We start from the raw sequence: 18,893 nt of genomic DNA on the forward strand, positions 1-18,893 counted from the left end.
CACATGCAAACTCTCAACGAAAGACATTTCATTGAGATGCATTTTTTGCTTTCGGGACCACCCGTCCATGCTAATATTAGTCTCTACAATGAAGCTCAATCAAAAGTTTCACTTTTAATAACTGATGAACAACGTCTATCTTTGGTTACAGTCAAAGTTGTGAAACTGAGAATGAGAAAAAGGTTTGTAAGTGAATGTTAACAGTTGTCTCCCTGTCCGTCACTCGTGTTTGGTTAACCACAGGTTTTACATGGATTTCTTGTCAGATTTGAAGGTGAATCAGTCTGAGTCATCTGCAAAGCGAAATGCTAGAGTTGTCATGTCGATGACTATTTGACATCGTGCTGCACAAAACAATTACAAATCATTTCAATGCTTTCATTCGTTCCTAGTGTGCTTCTACCCAAAAAGAAGTTCATCTACCATTACAAGAACATGCGCTGGGCAAGAGGTCGACATGAAACCTACCTCTGCTTTGTGGTGAAAAGGAGAGTGGGTCCAGAATCACTGTCCTTTGACTTTGGACATCTCCGCAATCGTAATGGCTGTCATGTGGAGGTAAGACCAGGTAGAGTGTGAGAAGATCCTGCACAGAGATAAAGAATTGTAAATATATAACAGTAATTTTATCCTTTACCTTTTTGTGTTGTTGTTTTGGTCTCCAGCTTTTGTTCCTGCGCCACCTGAGTGCTTTGTGTCCTGGTTTATGGGGATATGGAGCAACTGGACAGGGAAGGGTCAGCTATTCCATCACCTGGTTTTGCTCTTGGTCCCCTTGTGCCAACTGTTCTTTTAGAATAGCCCAGTTTCTCAGCCAGACCCCCAATCTCCGTCTTAGGATTTTTGTCTCCCGTCTGTATTTCTGTGACATGGAGGACAGCCGTGAGAGAGAAGGCTTGCGGATGCTGAAAAAAGTTGGTGTTCACATCACAGTCATGAGTTACAAAGGTAGGGTCAAAGCCTTTGTCAAAGGTCTAAAAAACTATGATGTATTTACCTTTACATCAACCATTGTCTTAACGTTGACTGCACTTCTTGTACTTTAGATTACTTTTATTGCTGGCAAACCTTTGTGGCTCGGAAACAAAGCAAATTTAAACCCTGGGATGGACTGCACCAAAACTCTGTTCGGCTTTCAAGGAAACTCAACCGCATCTTACAGGTACAACATTGAGCAACATTTTCGCCAACTTGAACTGTCTAAACTAAAAATATTATTTTTCATTTCTCTCTCAGCCCTTTGAGACAGAAGATTTCAGAGATGCATTCAAGCTTCTTGGACTGTGAACCATACCTCTAGAAGTGGGAAGATATGTTTGTTGCTTTATCACTACAACCGCCATACTGAGAACTCCAAAAACTGAGAACTCCAAAAACTGAGAAAAAAAGCTTTGAGGCTGTTGCAAGGCTTACAATGTTCTGTAGCTGCTGTTTGCTGTTTGTGTAGCAACTTTGTAATGTGAAATAAAAAAAACTGCATGCGACAAAATCCTGCTTTGTGCTTTTGATTCTACTAAACCTAAAAGTTAACTTAATGAAAATGTATGTGCATTTTACTCTGGGGTACTAATTAAACTGTTCATGCAATTTTAAGATAATAAATATTATAGAAAGAATATATTAAACAATATGGAAATCCCTGAAAAACAGATTATTTTAACTAAAAAAATAACAAACTGCTTGCAATTGCTTATCAAAAACCCCAAATAAGTGTCCTCCCTTAACAAAAACCCTATAAAACCCTATATATTCTAATACTTTAGCTTTACTTTTAAGTAGAATATAAGTATAGCAAGTATACCACAGGCTTAAACAATGTACATGTAGTATAGGAAATACACCAACTGGATACTTCTTCAGATGAAATAGGAACATTTTAAGTCTACTGTAAACTTCAAGTATACCGTCTCACTTTTAGCACAAACTAAGTATATTTGTAGTACACTTACAGGTCCACTCCAATGGAATCCTACTTTTAGTGTTTTTAACATCTTTTTGAAGCATTTTTCTCATGATGGAGGACATAAATGAAGTAAATGTTAAATTAAAACTGGATTTCTGAGTATGTCATTACTTCAAATCGTTAAGGATCAAAAGCAGATAAGAACATGCCATTTGAAAAACCTCTTACGCAGCAACTGAAATGGGCTGGTCAAAGTTTCCTTGGTCTGCTTCACTCTGATGCATACACTTGTAGGCAAACAGATCCATGCACGTCTTTGTTTTCCTCGTCCAAGCTGAAATCTGGCTCAAAACTGTATGGCTGTGTAGCTCCAATATCGCTTGCTATTTTTGTTGCACCACTAATGTTAGGTTGGGGTTGTGAGGGGCTGTAAGCTAGCAGGAGATGGTGTAAACAAAGGAATGATGGAATATCAGTGGAGGGTTACTTCCATGCCAAAAGTCCCACCCACAACTCAAAAAGTGAATTTCTGATGAATTTCAGTCGCTCCGCAAGAAGAAAAAAATGTCTTAAAAAACAACAACAATGTTTTGATTTTGGCTAAATCTGCATATTCATAATTAGAAGACCACTGTGAATGCTTTTACGGTAGATAAAAATATAATTAGAATGGGATTGATTTGACTACTTTTTGCTAATGGTTACGTGTCAAACAATGACTCCTGGGAAACTTAAACACCTTTTCACATCACAACTCCACACACCTACCCTTTTGTAGCAAAAAATAAGTCAAAAAGAAACACAAAGCAAGTCAGATTTATTCATAACAGTGGGAAAATAAAAAGCAGTTTTGAAATAATTTTGGCCCTGCTGGAGCACCATACACAGTGTAGTTTTTAACATTTTGTGCCAAAACTGTTATTTTATTATTAGTCTTTTTTATTTAACAAAACTTTTAATGATACACGTTACTTTTGTTTTATGTTTTATTTGTGGTAAGTCACACATTTTTAATGTTAATTTATTAAAATATATGTTAGTTGTGTATTTTTACCTATTTACGGCCTTTTTGTCTGTTCGGCTTTTAAAAAACGCAACACTGTCGTCTATTTCTTATCTATTTGGACTAAAATCTGAAATATAGAAACATTTTAATATGTTTGAGTCAGTTCGAGCTTGGGTGTTGCGCCATTGCACCTGCCATTACGGTCCGGTCGCCGTTAATGCTGACCGTGCCAACCGTTGGCTGCCACCGCCACCGGCGTATTTATTAAAAAAGTCAAGATGGCGGCCGACGGTCAGTTCGAGTACGAATCCGTGCTGTGTGTGAAACCTGAAGTCAACGTTTACCGGATTCCACCGAGAGCATCCAACCGGGCGGTCAGGTAGGTAAGGAGGAGGCGAGCGTTCCCAGCCAGCATCCCGCATCTCGACGTGCTCATGGTGCTAACATGGAGCAGACTTCACCGCGGTGTAGTTTCTGTGCTTGGTGTTATTGTTGTGTTGTGCTTTACGCAAGGTCATTACGAAAGAGACGAGCAACAACACAAACATGCCCGCGAGGCTTTAGCAGCATTTGTTAGCTAAAGTCGCTGAAAGGCAGTAGGTTGATTAAGAACATGAATCTCTCTGTCAGCTTCTCTGTGTTTTCCCCTCAGGCAGCCATAGCAGTGCAGAAATGACACTTCCAGTTCATGCAAACAAATGATAATTTCATGGTTTCCTTTACCTATCTTGATTTGAAAATGTTAACAAATACTTGTTAAAGAAATAGATCTCGAAAGATAATTAAAAAAAAAACAAGAATGCATCAGGAGGGCTCTTAGGGCAGCTTAAGGAAAAACAAATGTTTTTTTGCAAATAAGCATGCATGCAAACAACAGAAACATGATTTTATTTTGGAAAATTTCATTTTATCTGCTGCGTTTGCCTCTACGCCACTTAAGAGTAGTAAACACCCAACACCAATCAATAAAAACCTGCTTAGATAACTGGACTAGTGAAGTCTTTCCTTTTTTGCATTTCAGATATTTACAAAGATGGTTGTAACTGTTATATTTTTTTCTATATATATGACAATTTTTACTTTCCTTTTCTTTTTAAAGTCCCATTCCGATCATCTTTTAAGCCTGCCCTCACTTCCCGTCATCTGACTATTTACACTCTAGTTCACAGCCCCTCACAACCTCCAACCTAAAATTACATGTGCTACAAAAACGGAGAGCAAAATCACAATTATCCAGCCGTACAGTTTTCAAAATAAAATGCAGCTTTGGGGAAATTTACTTGATTAAAAAAATGCAAGAATGTCAAGTCAAACATAACAAATTCTATCATTATGACATTGGTGCACTTTCATCTCTTTCTTCCTTTTTTGAAAATGAAAATGACAATATTTGTATAGAATCCAATTTTTACAATTATTATATACATTTGAATGTAATAATACACTTTGCCTCTAAACTGCAACCAGACACTGTAACGCAGTAGCCGATAAGAATATGTGCTTTAAACATACTCTAATAATACACCACTCAGCAAGAGATCGAACCCTTTACAGCCATTTATCTCAGTTATCGGTCATGTTAAAACTCTAATGTTGTTTAAATCTTGTATTCAAAGTCAAAAGAGATGCAAGAATTGATAGATTAAAATTTACCAATGAACCCCGGTGAATAATGTTCTTTAATTAAATTACTCCATTGATCTTCACAGAAACATCAAGTCAATCATCAAATAGTTTTATTTTAATGCAGTTTCTTGTGTTTTCAGGTTTTTTAAAAGCAAATTACTTATTTTAATATTGAATGTTCATTCTTTTATTGGATTTAATCACTACTTATTTTATATAAAGCAATTATATTTAGTTTTAAGATAAAAAAGTGGACATTAAAACATTATTTAATCAACAAAATAAATCAAACTGTCGACCTGTAAATCAAAATTGAGTCAGAAGTTTGACATGGACATCTGCCCTTATTGGTTGTAATAATCTACAGGCATGTACCCAAACGTCATGTCAATTTTGAAACCACAAATTACGGCATCGGTCAGGGTGTAAATGTTGTGGTAAATTGTGTTCCTCACTCAGAGAGTGAGTGGACCAACCAGAAATTAAGTGGGACAAAACAACAAAAGTTTCCTACCCCTTTCCTGTTGTGCTCTTTCAAACAAGTCTTAACAAACTTAACTTTGACTGTGTGTATCTTTAGAGCTGCTGATTGGAAGTTGGATGCTCCTGATTGGACGGGCCGCATGCGTGTGACCGCCCGGGGAAAAGTGGCCTACGTGAAATTGGAGGACAAAATTTCTGGTGAGAGGAAAGCAGACGAGACGGCACCGTTATTTTCATTCCTAGCTGGAAATCCCTCCGTCGCCTTATTTTTATTTTTTTTTTTGTCCGCCAATTGGTTTCTGTTAGTCATCCATTCCAAGGTGACCTACCACGTACACAAGGAAGCAGTTTATGTTTCCACAAGGAGTCTGCATCTGTGTTTGCGTCCGTACCCACCCTCTGCTGTCTATGTTAATCTGATATATACACAGGCAGGTTAATCCATCTCTCTTGTTTACGTCAGAGTGACATGTCATGTCATTACACAGGTTTCCCCCGATGAGTTTAGTCTTGAATGTCCCTGCATGAAGGCTGACTTTGCCATCACTTCCCTTGTTCCAACGTACAGGGGAACTGTTTGCTCAAGCGCCGGTGGAGGAGTACCCTGGCATCGCCGTGGAAACCGTCAGTGACTCAAGCCGTTACTTTGTGCTCCGCATTCAGGATGACAACGGTGAGTAAACAGTTTATTTCAAAGTGATAAATACATTTTACTTAGCTCAGAATTTTAGAAAAGCAGCTAAATGCATACAATGATGCAAAGAAAATCATTTTGTGTTGCACAGTGTTTGTGTGGAAAAAGCTAGACACACTCACTTTTCCAAGAGGTTTAGCTTTTCTTTTTCAAAATAAGCACAATTTTCAAGTAAATAAATAAGAAGAAAACTGTTTTTTTTCTATCTGAAAAGATGATTAGCTAAATCCAACTTCATTAAACCTGTTTGAACAGCACAAACAGGGCACAACATATTTTTGAAAAACCTGTTACTTGAACAGTGTGCAAAAATAATTCTTACACACATATTTCTTATATATATTGGTTGCTTGTAATTAAAAAATGCATAAAGTTGCATGGACATAACTTTTGTGTAACACTATGAGGTGTTCAATATAAGAACTGCACTGTCATTCACACACTACTGTAGCATGCAGAGTAACAATTGTTTAGATATATCATCCATATAAATCCTTTTGTTTTTGCAACCATGACAGTTAAAGCAAATTTATGCCAAATGTGCCTGTTTTTCGGGGAGGTATGGATCTAGAGACCCTTCCATTGATATTTTAACTCCGTTCAACTGTTTACTTGCAATCAGATAATTTCAGATGCATTTTAACAGAATCTTGAGGCTCAAAGACATCATTCAGACATAATCAGGGCTTGTAAGCAAGAGTTTAAAGTGTGTGCTTCACTTGGGATCATTAGGTAGTGTTGCTAAAGTAACCTATTAGCTTCTTCTGCAAACTTTGAGTAGATTATTTTAAAATAGATAGTTTCCATAATTTCAGGAGCTGGTGTTAATTTTTTGATGCTAAAGCTGCATTGAGGCAGCTCCCAAAGGTCACCGTGGACCATATTTTATTTAAATACAGGTGGAGTTTGTTTTATTTATTAAATAGAGCAGTACGGCTTTAATATCTTAAATCTTGTGACCATTTTACGAGTTCTCCAAAAGTTTTGGTCAAACTCTGGTGCATATTTGCTTACATGTTCACTTTGAAACCAATTAAATGAGAGTTTTGAAGCTTTTTAGGTTAAAGGATTCCTCAAAATTGGATATGTCTGGAGTTTAAATGTGGAAAAAATGTTTAAAAGTGTACACTTGTACTTTTTCTGTTAGTAAAATATTGTTTTCACCTTTAATTGTCTAAATGATGAACTTTTGTTTATTCATCTTGAAGGTCGCAAAGCCTTCATAGGCATCGGGTTTGGAGACCGCGGAGATGCCTTTGACTTCAATGTTGCACTTCAAGACCATTTCAAGTACGCTGCTCCTCTTCAATGTGTTAAAATAATCACTTATTTTGTGAAACGCGCTTTTTGAATATCTTTCATCCTTTTAGCGATTCTAACTTCCTGTTTTGTTCTCCTCAGGTGGGTCAAACAGGACGATGAGTTCACCAAACAGGCCCAGGCTCCAGACTCCACCCCTAAACTAGATCTGGGCTTCAAAGAAGGACAGACTATTACTATAAACATTGGGGTAACTTTCGTTCATTTCAGTGTCAATATAGTTACTAGCAAGTCTAAATTAAAAAAAAAAATAAAGTTTTGTACTTAAGGTAACCAATGTGGCTGTTTCTACATTTTCTTGTTCGTTTAGCAAACCAAGAAAAAGGACAGGACCCGCCCACAGAGTTCAGGAGGCCTGGGACTCCTTCCTCCTCCACCTGGGGGCAAGCTAGCCCCACCCCCTTCATCCAAATCTACCAATCATAACACACAACCATCCACAGGAGGAAGTGACTCTGGTAGGTAACTAGTGTAAAAGAGTTCAAACTAAGATGTAATAAAGGGTAGCAGAAAGCCAAACTTTTTTTATTTTTGTTACTGTGTGTGTGTAATCCACACACAATCTATCTGTCAAGGCCTCTAAACAATGACACTCTGTTGTTTCATCACTATTTTTAGCCTTGTTGTTGACTATGTTGTGAAGCTTTTGCACAAACGGTGATGACCTGTCTTGCACAATCAGCTCCAGAGGCTTCAGTCTCCTCTCCAGCACAAAAGCAGCCGTCTGCAGCAGCTTGTTCAGCTGCTCTGAGACGCTGACTCTGATGCATCGACAGACAACTGCCATCAAACCTCCAAATAGAAGAAGATTGATTAGGAACACCTTTCTGCAACCAAGAAATATGAATGTTCTTCAGGAAGGAATTTGGTTGCTTTGGCACCTCTTATTAAAACTGCAGTTTGCAATTTATGAAAATCTGAAGTGCACTTTGATCATCTTTTGATCTATTTTAAAAGTGTTCCCAGTGGTGTTTTGATTATGCTGTTTATAGCCAAAAAAGTGTGTTTTTCTTGATCATGGTTTCTGCAGAGCAGCAGTAGTTTATTAGAAATTTCCCTCTGAGTTGTGAGACTGTTGGTGAGGAGCAACCCCGCCCCCCTTCCCTTCCCCATTGCTGAGAGCTCAGTGCACGAAGTGGCCCGCCCAGTGTAATTCCTTCATTACAAATGCCCTCTTTTCAAACAGTATTTTGCTCCTGATTAACAACAATTTGATCAAAGAAATAATCAGAAATGCAGTTTTGAGTTTAATTTTCTTTATAAATGTCCTCCATCATGAGAAAAATGCCTCAAGAACATGTTACAAACACCAAAAACACTATTGTCATTGAAATGGATCTTTAAAGTCCCATTCCAGCTATATATTTCTCTATTATAAAATCATTCCCAATGGTCTTTTATTTACGATTATAGAGTTTTTAGCCCAAATTAAAAAGCCTGTGAGGTTTTTTTAAAGGCAGTAGCTGCGTTTCCATTAACTATGACATTTCACAAATTGAGTTTGGGATAATACATTTGCTTAATGCAGTTTTGATCTTAAATTCTTTTAGATATGTCCTCCATAATGAGAAAAATGCTACAAGAACATGTTAAGAACACCAAAAAGACATTTTTTTATTGGATTGGATCTTTAATGCTTCCCTTCCCACTTTCTTCCAGGACAGAAATGTTCATTTTAGTCTCCAGAATTCTTTAAAAGTGAACATTTTCTGCAAAAAGCAGTTTTTCCTGTTGGTTTCCCAAGTATTCATTAAGAAGCAACTTCTTAGAATTTTTTCAATCTGGTTTTGATTGATACACATTTAGAATATTTAACTTATTTCAAGTATTCTGTGATGAAACTTTGCCCCAACACAATATGTTACTAATTGGTACCAAGCAAACAGTTGTGTTGTTTATTGTTGAATATTTATTAAAAACTGCCATTTATTAATTTTTTCTGACCACCAGGTTGTTTGCTAGACCTGGACTCCAGCAACTCCAACTCTGTGGCCCCGTCCAACTCTGCCTCCACGACGAGCTCTGACTTGTGGGGAGATTTTGACTCTGTAACCCAGAAGTGAAGAGGAACTCATTCTACCTTCCTCCCTCTTCTCTGTCCCTCTCCTCAAAATTATGCAGCACTTTTTTGCTAATTTATTTTCCCTATTCTAGGGGTCCCATATCTCTCCCTGCCAAGCAGGGCAACCCCCTCCCATCCTGTTTGCTTTTGGTCTGAATTCCTCACAGCACAGTCTTTCTCAGACACATTCAGAACTCCAGACCATCACTGTTCAGCAGACTCCTTTCCCTTCTAATTATCTAAGCAATCTAGTGTCTGTATGTTTGAGTCCCAGCCCTAATAATAGATGTGTAAGATACTTCATAGATATATCAGAGGAAGTCTAATTATCATCATCTCATGATTGAAATCTGGGAGAATATATCCATGCATTAACTTGATGTACAGTGCAGAGAATATTTCTTTAAATAAGTGTACATATTGTGTCTGTAGTTATAAGCGTCGTCGTTGACTTTATGTTCTGCAGCTTCTCTTTCTCAAAGTCTCATCGGGACTGACTTTATGCACTGACGGACAGTCGAGTCTGTTTCTGTGGTTAGTGATTTATATCGAATCTGCTTTTAATGCAGGCTTCGACAGATATTCAGCTGAAATTTTTGTGCAGTTTCCCCACTGGAGGCTTTTCCATGAAAGAGTCCTGTCAGCCATCAGCTGATTTACCGCCTGGTTGTGCGCTTCAGCGCTCTCTCGTTGGCTTTTTGCGGCCGTGCAGCTGTTCGCCACGCGTTTCGGCAGCGATGGGTCACCGGAGCGCTGCGCATTGTTGTTAACTGTGCACCGAGATACATGAAAGCAGGAATTTTGGATGGAAGAGGAAGTTGGAAGAAGAAAGAGTGTTTTCATCTTTGCCTCAAGGGGAAGGAGAGATGATTGGGTTTGTGTTAAGTCATCTCAACTCAGCGCAGCTGCTAAAGCTGCGCCTGAGTCATGAAGGTCACGACCTCTCTCTTCCTTAAGGATCCGGTCCGTGTTTCTGCTTTACTTCTTTTGACAGTTTGATACTTTTTTTTATGGAGGGGTAGGTGATCAGGACACATACCTCAACTAGAGCATGTTCAAACAAGTTTACCTGTGGATTAAGATTAAATGTACAAATGTATTTATTGCTGACATTGCAGTATTGAGAGAGCTGGTCTGTGTCTGATGCAGTGTGTCATTGTGAGATAGATTATGTTATATCATATGTGTTGTGACTGATGTCAAAGTGCTGTGCTGATGAATGTTAGTTGGAGCTCACTGGTTTGTCTGTATTTATCTAAATTATATCCATTGTTTCAAATCTCACTTGTTGTTTAAAGTCTAAATGTATATTGAAATAAACATTACGAGGAAAAAGCTCAGTGTCTTGAGTTAAAATGATGGACCAGAAACAAACATTTTATATATTTTATTGGCTAAATTGTGCACATAATAGATCACATGTGAGCATTTTACAGTTGTAAAAACATTTTTATTTTCAAAATATTTCTACATGAAAGTGTCAGTGTTATAGGCCCAATACTACAGTACATTTTAGATGAGTAAAACTTCAACTTTCAGACATTGTGTATTGGTACGTAAACATAAATATGACTCAGCATGTTTGTGTGTAAAAGAAAGTGACTCCTGGATGAAGTCGAACAGCTGCTCAAGTCCCTTTTTTGGGGGCAAAGTCAGGCCTTGTTTATCCAGGTTCTGGGGTTTCTACGACGACTCTGGCAGCGTTTCCTGGTCGCCGACCTCTGAAGGCGTTTGGGCCACCCGGACAACTCCCTGCATAGTTCAGCTGTTTTGGGCAACACAGGAAAAACATTTAAAAAAGAAAAAAAAAAAGCTATGTAACCAAGTGACTAACCAAGACTGACCTTTCAGATACTCTTCATGTTCGCACACTGTCCTCATGCAGATTTCATTGTTGATCACGTAGACACGAGGAAGGCTGAGTTGATCGACAAATATAATGTTAGAGCTTAAAATTCAGTCTAAACAAAATAAAAATGTAATAATTTCGACTATAACTATAATAAAACAGTGTAATTGTAAATGTGAAGCCACACCTAAAGCTTTGTGACATTTTAAGGTCAAATAATTCAGTTTAAACACATAATTTTTTATCTCCTAGTCTTGAAAAAAGATAAGATGGATGGTTCAAGCATCAACAATCCTCCATCAGATAAGTCAAAGAGATTCAGGTAGAAAATATATATTGAATAAAATGTTTTAAAAATTATGAAGCATGGCTGTGGTGGTATCATGGTTAGGTGTTGACTAAGGTTTGTTGTCATGATTATTTATATCTGTTTTTTCTTCAAATGTTGGGTTTTTGGATCTTTGGATAAAAGACCTCATTAACCTTCTAGCTTTTGTGAAGAACTTTTCGTCTCAGAGTCACTCGGTGCAGAAGAGCGTTTGGTTCATCCGATCAGCCGAAAAGTTCAACAATTACAGGACACATTTAGCTCCAGTCATGGCTGCCAAACTGTGCCGCAGCAAACAATGAAAACAAAGGACCGCATTCTTTTTGCTGCCCAGTTCACAAATAAATTTATGAGCATTCATGTAAACTGGCCCCTTCAGAAACGGACATTTGTCAGTTTTAAATTCTTGATTTACTTGTGTGTTTGTGCTGTTTTATTAGCACAAATGCAATTTTTAGTCAAATGAGACAAAATTCTAAAATGTAAACCCAAAGGGTTAGTAATGAAGTGACAAAATATGAAGTTAAATGAACTTTAAAGACCAGTGTTCTTCTGCATTTTCAAAAGATGAGGTGAAAACCTTCATTTTTTCTTAATTTAATTTAATAATTGAGGATGATGTGTAAAACACCTGTAGAGACACAGATAGCCAACACATGTCTTGACCGGCCTGTGGACTGAGTACATCCTGGTGCACGGATACATCTCCTCCCTGCAGTCTGTGGGAACAGGAAGTGAAAGGTTGACGTGTGAATCTCAAAGCAACACCTGAAAACTTCAAAAAGATTCTCTAAAATTACTCACTACTTGGCAACAAGGTACTTTCAGGAGTTTCTAAAAGCAAGGCAAGAAAACAGAAGCCTGGCTGTGACTCACAGACGGACAGATGCCACTCGTATCGATCAAAAGTGTGACTTTGAGATTTAAAGAGTGTTACCGGTTGGCTGAACTTGCGCTGCAGCTGTGAGGACTGTGGAACAGAAACCACATGAGGGGAGTGTTTCATGGCATGAAAACAAACAAGCAGCGACTCAGCTGTAATTAAACGCAGTGATTTGTGTGTTCTGTTTGGCAGCGTTACCGTGGAAACTGCAGAGGAGCAGGACCACTGGGAGGCTGCCCATTCCTTCAAGTTGTAAGAGGTGAACTTTACGAGCTGCAGGAAGAGGAAAAGAGTTTGGGATGATTTCACGAAGCAGAACGGCTCAATATCCACTCTCCTGTTTGGGTTACCTTTAATCCCTTCGCACATAAATGCGTTCCACCTCACTTTAATGTTTCCCCCAAAAGTTCTGCTCCAGTGCGATGTTGTGTTTGGAAGGGTTTCACGGCTATGAAAGTGCTTGATGTCACTTCCCCACATATGTTTAATCAACCATTTATTAGACAGCTTATAAACGATTTGATAAAGTGGCAGTGGAGCGACTAAAACAACATCTCACCTCCACAAATGTGTTTTTCTTCTTTGCCTTCATCCGCCCTCCTTCCTCTCCTCTCCCTCCTCTCCTGCATCATTCCTCATGCAATGTGTCAGAAAAAACGTTTGGAGTCCAAAGTGTGAGTCCTCTCAAAAGAATGTATTTTTGTCTGCCCCTTCAGAGGGCCCCTCCGCCCCTCTTTTCCACACTTTTGTGCATTCTTTTGCAGCTTTCTTTTCATAAAAACATGCCAACAATGCAATCATCATTAACCAATCTGAGCATGGCTGTTTTTTTTCCCTCCAAGTCCTCATCAACTAAGATCTTTCATTAATCATTTGAGATTTGGAAATTATCCTGGTTTAGTTGTAAGGTATCTACAGATTTGTTCTTTTTTCAGCTTCAGCACAGATCACTCATCATGCAACTTACTTTTCACCTCTGAAGTGCAGCAGTTAGCCAACGTTTTGCTATAAACTGTCCTCGGGACTTTGCACATGTGAGTATTTTCTACAAAATCTCCAAACCTGGTGAAAAACAATAAACTTGTACTCACAAATGTTTTGCTCTTGTCCACAACGGTTTAAGTTTTATGATTCTCTTGTCTTCTCTTCACTCTCCTCCTCCCGTCTCCTGCACCCTCCTCCTGCTGCTGCCTTTCCCCCTCCTCCATCCCATCACAGCTTTCATATTTTAAATCATATTTCCCCTCTAACTTAAATAATCTTCCTAACTAAACAACATTGTGTTCATGCATTGACTATTATGAATGTTGTTAAAGCTTGAAATTTCTTTTTCCTGCATGTAGTCTGAATGCTGTAAGTAGAAAGAGTTTAGACTTCTCCGTGCTCACAGATGGAGAAATGTTTCCTGTCAGCTTTAGAAAAAAAATATTTAAGCGCTTCTGTTTGTATTTTAAATAAAGTAAAAACCTGCAATAAAAACTGAAGCTCTTTTTGAAGTACCTGGAACAAACAGCAGGTGGAGCACTCCACAAAGACAGGAACTCCCCACCTTCACAGACTTGCTGCAGGGCCTATTCCTTCTGTTATAGAGTCACAATTTTCTACCTTAACCATTTTAGGTTGTGAGGTCACTATATCTTGTGGTCGACCTCACACCTGTCCAGAAAAAGCCTCAGAGGCTGTAGCAGATTCCTGAAATGCATTAAATTAATTCAGAAAATTGCAGAAAATTGATCAAAACCCCCATTCAAATAGCATAAGTACTTCCTGTCGCTAATGAAATGGAATTATTTTGTTCTCTGCACTCGCTGCAACAAACCTGGAAGCTTCAGTTTAATGTCATAAAGGATTTACCGGTATATCATGTGACAAAGTCAAGGCCCGGGGGCCGGAAACGGCCCTCCAGATCATTTGATTTTATTGTTACAAATGGCTTGATGTTATCTTGTGCTTATTTGTAGCATTTATAATTTTTAAAAAGTATATTTTTATGGAGATTAAAATATTGAAAGTTATTTAAGGTTTAAGTAGATTTTTTCTGGAATAATATTCCTGCATTTTTGTCATCCATTGTAATGTTAAAATGTTACATTTTTAAAGTTTTAAAAATGTTGTTTTAGAATATTCAATAAATGTTTATCCTGTTTTGCCTGTAACCTAAGGTGTGTTTTAGATTTTGGCCCCCAGTGCGTTTGACACCCCTGATTTATATCATGCAGGATCATATCATCATATCATAGGTTCATTTCTGATGATTTGATCCAGTGCATTTGGAGGGAGTGTTGAGAGATGTGAGTATTCACAGTCTTGCAGAAGAACATGCAGACAAGTGATGCAGTTTTATGTCCAGTTTCTGAAGAAGGAGAATATCTAAAGTTTTGTTTGTCTTGTTTTTTATTCAATCTATTGCAATCATCTTAATCAGATTATCTAATGACGTAAAATCATGTTTTTCAAGGAGACTTTTAGAGACAGTCATTAAAAACGTACAATTGTTGTTTTTGATATAACTTTATTTCTTAAAATGTATTCTTCAAAAGTCCCTCCTCAACCCTACAAAGCATTTACAAACATTGCTTCTAGTTTGGCACCTTTGGCTCTGGGAATTCACTACATTTGCTAAATTCACCTGTATTTTATAACACTAAACAATTTTCTTCATTGAATTAACATTTTTTTTAAGTTAGTGCAGTTTAGAATTTTTTTAACATTTATTTTAAAGTTTATCTTAAATGAACTCCAATGGTTTCAGAAATATTTTTTTATTATTATTTTTAAAACAATGTTGCAAAAATCCTGTTTAATTCATGACTTGCAATTCTCTTTGGATCACCTGTTTTAGCAGAAAAATATCTTCTACCAGCTTAAAAATATATTTATTTTTAGTTTGCTGAACTTTATTGTCTTTTTTTTCCTCACATATTCTAAAATAAAAACTACTATCAAGGCTTCAGTCCTGATGCTTTGTCTCTGAGCCCTTTGTTGAGAAGAGGATTTTCATTGGGACAGTTATAGCTGCTTTGGAAGGGAAACCTGACACTGAATTGGCTCCCCCGGATTTGACTCATATAAATGTTGCCACACATATCCAAGAAGTTGCACTCCACGTTGGTCTGACCGGCTCTCTCACGGCAGAGCAGGTCAGCTCAACGGGGACACACTCATCATTCCCTTTGACACATTGGGGCTACGTGGACTCCCGGGAGAACGCCAGCGGGGTGGCTCTAACAAGGTCGACGGGGCGAGGCCGATGACAGGTTGACTGATGGGGGCAGCGTACGCAAGAGAAAAGAGCAGAGGAGCCAAGAGAGAAGATCAATCCTGTGTACACATCAACCTGCCACTCGGCTCAAGTTGCTCCTGCGTGAGGAGAAACAAGAGCAAAGATGAGCAGGCATGGAGAAGGAGAGGAGAAAGAGAGGAGGAAAGGGAGAATGATTGAAGCAAGCATGCCAGAATGTAAACACATAATTATCTCTTAACTTGTTTATTAGCCGGTTGAGGACATACATACAATACATTCTTCTGTTCTCATTTCCATTCCTGGAAGTTCCCCTTTTTCTGTGCCTGCCCCTTCATTCCTTTTCCTTTATTTTTTGTATCCAGCTCTCAACTGGCGCATGCACAAAAAGCATCAGGAGAGAAACCGAGCCGTCAAAGCAGTACATTGTGCTGCCCTGCTATTTATAAACTAGATAAACTTTATTTCCTTCCTTATGAGAAATCAATCTTCCCATCTGCATCAGCTTTGCATATCTTTTTCACAGTCGGTGAACGTGCTTATCAAATATCTCTCTGAATATCTGTTTCGTCCAACAAAATTTCCCAGCTGCTTCTCCAACCCTGTTTAAGATAAAAAAACAAGGCAAATAATCTGCAATAACATGTCTGAGCTAGCATTCTGAAATGTTGTCGCGTCAATGACACCCTGCAGACCCTCAGAGTACAAGCCCTGTGTGCTGAAGTGTTGTTCATTTAATGCTGGTAGCATGAAATCAAAGTCCCGCTGACATGATATAAATGCATCCTTCACAGGAGTCTTGCTCAGATCGTGTGTCGTCCATCATCACAAACCTTTTCAGGCCTGCGTGGACAACAGTAAAGTGAGCTGCACATACCCAACATGGGATTTCGGTGGCACCCAACAGACTGTCCTTGTTTTCTCCGTTTTCATGATCCCCGCTATCTGTCCTTCTGGGGCTGCAGCAGATTTGCACCTCGATCAGCATCTTTGTGTTGGCACCTCACGGCCTCTGTCCTCTGGAGCACGTGTTCTCATTTGTCAGGTAATGGTCATCCTTTAATTCCCAACCTGGGTATCACATGCAGCGCGTATCATTGTTTCCCAAGAAACAGAAGAAGAGAGTGAAGCATCACACTCACTGAAATCTCAACAGAGCTAATAATGACCAGACTTTGAAAAAAGACAAACATTTTCTGCTCAACACCTGAATGAGTGAGAAGAAACACAGGTCAGACTTTGCTGTTTGGGGCCTTTGGGTGCCACGGCAACCTGCCGTTTACGTTTAGTGGCCTGTGCAGTGCATCCAGTCACAGGGAGGTGATGATATGTATGCTGTGTAAATGGATGGGTCCGTGTGCTATTTATAAATGCATCTGGAGTGGCCCTTAGCAGGGGTTAGCACAGGCCCTGCTGGCATACACAAACTCTCACACAGCGCATTAGCAGTTACTACCAACAGGGACCCAATCCAAACTGAAACTGTGATATTTGGCACAATGCAAGTTGGAAGCTAGGACTGAATCAAATTTAGCCCTAATGAAAGTGCCACCCAAAGCTCCACAGAGTCAGAAGTTACTTTTTCCTTCAAGCTGTCAGCAGTTGTGAAGCTTTAAAATAAGAAACTTTAAACCTACAATACAAAAATGGGTTTTATCTGCATTAATAAACAATGGACAGGGCTAAAATGTGGCTAGCTTAAAAAACGAATACATGAAAATAGCTCATGTGACTACAGTGTCTCATCCACAAGGAGATTTGGAAAAGGATTTAACTGCTAATGCTATCAGGCTGTATTGTTCAGTCCAATTTTAGACACTTCTGTGCTGTTCTACAGCACCTGTTGCTTTACGGCAATGTGAATGCAGACCTGTGGGGGTTTTGTGGAAGAATAAATGATAAAAAATACTTCTTAAACTTGTTGTAAATGTTAATATTTGCCTAATAGTAAAGAAGACTTACATTAAATGTATACCTGTATATTGTATGTTGCAATAAAAGCTGTTAGGACAAAACACTAAAAGTAATTCTCAGATTTTGTTTCCGATTTTTATTTTGTCTGCAATTTTGGAAAACAATTGCAAGATGTTTAATCCTTTGAAAGCACATCCATAAGTTTCAAAGTGTAATTTATCATTACATCAAAGAGGGGTAACAGTTACAGCCTAATCAATGTTGAAGTGATTGTCATCCTAACAGCAATACACAAAAACAAAAGCCAGATAACTGACACAGTGCCTCTTTATCCACTGGGAGATCCTCATAATCGTAGTCATTTGCACATGTGCGTGTAGCTACTGTCATTTAGTCAGAGTATGAACCTACTTGACCATTACCTTAAACCATATGTCAAGGTCAAGGCCCTGGGGCCAGATCTGGCCTTTTAGATAATTATATCCGGCCCTCCAGATCATTTTATTGTTTTTTTTCCCCATTGACTGTATATGAGACCTGGACTGAGATCCCCTCCGCCCTCACACTCCAAACAGGAAGTACTTGCTGGCCTCAAGACATCAAAATTCCATTTACTTCTACAGAGAAATAAACAGTTATTAGTCAGTCATTCTATCTGTCAGAATTATAATTCTTGCTCTGATAACTTTTTCTCTAAAGACCCACTTAAATAAAATGAATCTTTTTGTGTTTTTAACATACTCTTGTAGCATTTTTCTCATAATAGAGGACCTAAATAAAAAAAATACAATTGAAACGACATCTGAGTATTTCTTAAATCAAATCGAGTTGGATCAGAGAACCGGATGTTAGAAAAACCTGGGGCTAATGATGTAACAACTGACTGGGCGAGCCAGAGTCTCTCTTATCTCTTTGCTCCTCTGCCCCCTGCGGGGATTGATCCAATATTGCTCACCATTATTTTTGCGCCACTAATGCTAGCTTGATGCTACAAGGTATAGCAGCATATATATAAGCGTACAGACAGAGCTCTCAGCAATGGGGACGGAAAGAGGGCGGGGTTTCTCCGAGCCAAGTCCCGCCCACAGACAAGAATTGTATATTTAATGAGCTACTGCTCATAAAATATGTCTCAAAAAATTACAAAGGCTTTTTGATTTTGGCCAAAACGGCACAGTCATAATTAAAGAGAAAAAAAACGGTTGGACTGGGACCATAACATCGTCTTGCTGCTTTGTTAATCCTGTTCTTTATGTCCTTATTACTTCTGACGTTATGATGCTACCAAAGTACGTAAAACTTTCTGTGAATGGTAAATTCTGATCACTGATCTTGATCATTGGGCTGAGATGAAATGTTCAAGGTCAGAATCTCTGACTTTTTCTGGTTGATTTTGAGACCGACTTGGGATCCAACGGATTTATGATTGAACGGTCTTAAAAGTTGACTCACAAATACAAACTCACATGTAGATAAACTGGTTCTTTTGGCAATGTAGGGTCAAGATGTTCGTAAGCATGTTCTCACGTCCTGGGCATATGTCATTTTGTTTTTACATTTAACTTGATTCTGTAGCTTATGACA

At 38.5% G+C, this 18,893-nt stretch overlaps 3 protein-coding genes across 8 annotated transcripts; 2 read left to right on the top strand and 1 right to left on the bottom strand.

The window, feature by feature from the left end:
• The first annotated feature begins 153 nt into the window (after window positions 1-153).
• On the top strand, window positions 154-1,287 carry aicda (activation-induced cytidine deaminase). The gene is made up of 4 exons (XM_036215900.1): window positions 154-558; window positions 666-948; window positions 1,047-1,162; window positions 1,237-1,287. The coding sequence occupies exons 1-4, from the start codon at window positions 373-375 to the stop codon at window positions 1,285-1,287; spliced, it is 636 nt and encodes a 211-aa protein (XP_036071793.1). The 5' UTR covers window positions 154-372.
• A 1,591-nt stretch (window positions 1,288-2,878) lies between these two features.
• Window positions 2,879-10,423, top strand: LOC112143709 (adaptin ear-binding coat-associated protein 1). 2 transcript variants are annotated; one of them, XM_024267880.2, is made up of 7 exons: window positions 2,879-2,898; window positions 5,116-5,216; window positions 5,587-5,691; window positions 6,921-7,002; window positions 7,114-7,222; window positions 7,343-7,490; window positions 8,983-10,423. In XM_024267880.2, the coding sequence occupies exons 2-7, from the start codon at window positions 5,159-5,161 to the stop codon at window positions 9,093-9,095; spliced, it is 615 nt and encodes a 204-aa protein (XP_024123648.1). In that variant the 5' UTR covers window positions 2,879-2,898; window positions 5,116-5,158; the 3' UTR covers window positions 9,096-10,423. The 2 variants fall into 2 exon arrangements, with proteins under 2 accessions (XP_024123648.1, XP_024123647.1); XM_024267879.2 differs by lacking the exon at window positions 2,879-2,898 and adding an exon at window positions 3,096-3,288.
• A 43-nt stretch (window positions 10,424-10,466) lies between these two features.
• Window positions 10,467-13,352, bottom strand: mfap5 (microfibril associated protein 5). 5 transcript variants are annotated; one of them, XM_024267907.2, is made up of 8 exons: window positions 12,714-13,229; window positions 12,505-12,602; window positions 12,353-12,427; window positions 12,209-12,241; window positions 12,076-12,105; window positions 11,903-11,990; window positions 10,939-11,012; window positions 10,467-10,859 (listed from the first exon to the last, which is right to left on the bottom strand). In XM_024267907.2, exons 2-8 carry the CDS (start codon window positions 12,521-12,523, stop codon window positions 10,747-10,749), a joined length of 432 nt encoding a protein of 143 aa, XP_024123675.1. In that variant the 5' UTR covers window positions 12,524-12,602; window positions 12,714-13,229; the 3' UTR covers window positions 10,467-10,746. The 5 variants fall into 5 exon arrangements, with proteins under 5 accessions (XP_024123675.1, XP_024123674.1, XP_024123676.1 ...); XM_024267906.2 differs by having other exon boundaries at window positions 12,505-12,623; XM_024267908.2 differs by lacking the exons at window positions 12,505-12,602; window positions 12,714-13,229 and adding an exon at window positions 13,246-13,352.
• Between the last annotated feature and the right edge of the window lie 5,541 nt (window positions 13,353-18,893).

The sequence above is a fragment of the Oryzias melastigma genome, linkage group LG16 (assembly GCF_002922805.2).
Source record: "Oryzias melastigma strain HK-1 linkage group LG16, ASM292280v2, whole genome shotgun sequence".
In the NCBI taxonomy this organism is placed as follows: domain Eukaryota; kingdom Metazoa; phylum Chordata; class Actinopteri; order Beloniformes; family Adrianichthyidae; genus Oryzias; species Oryzias melastigma.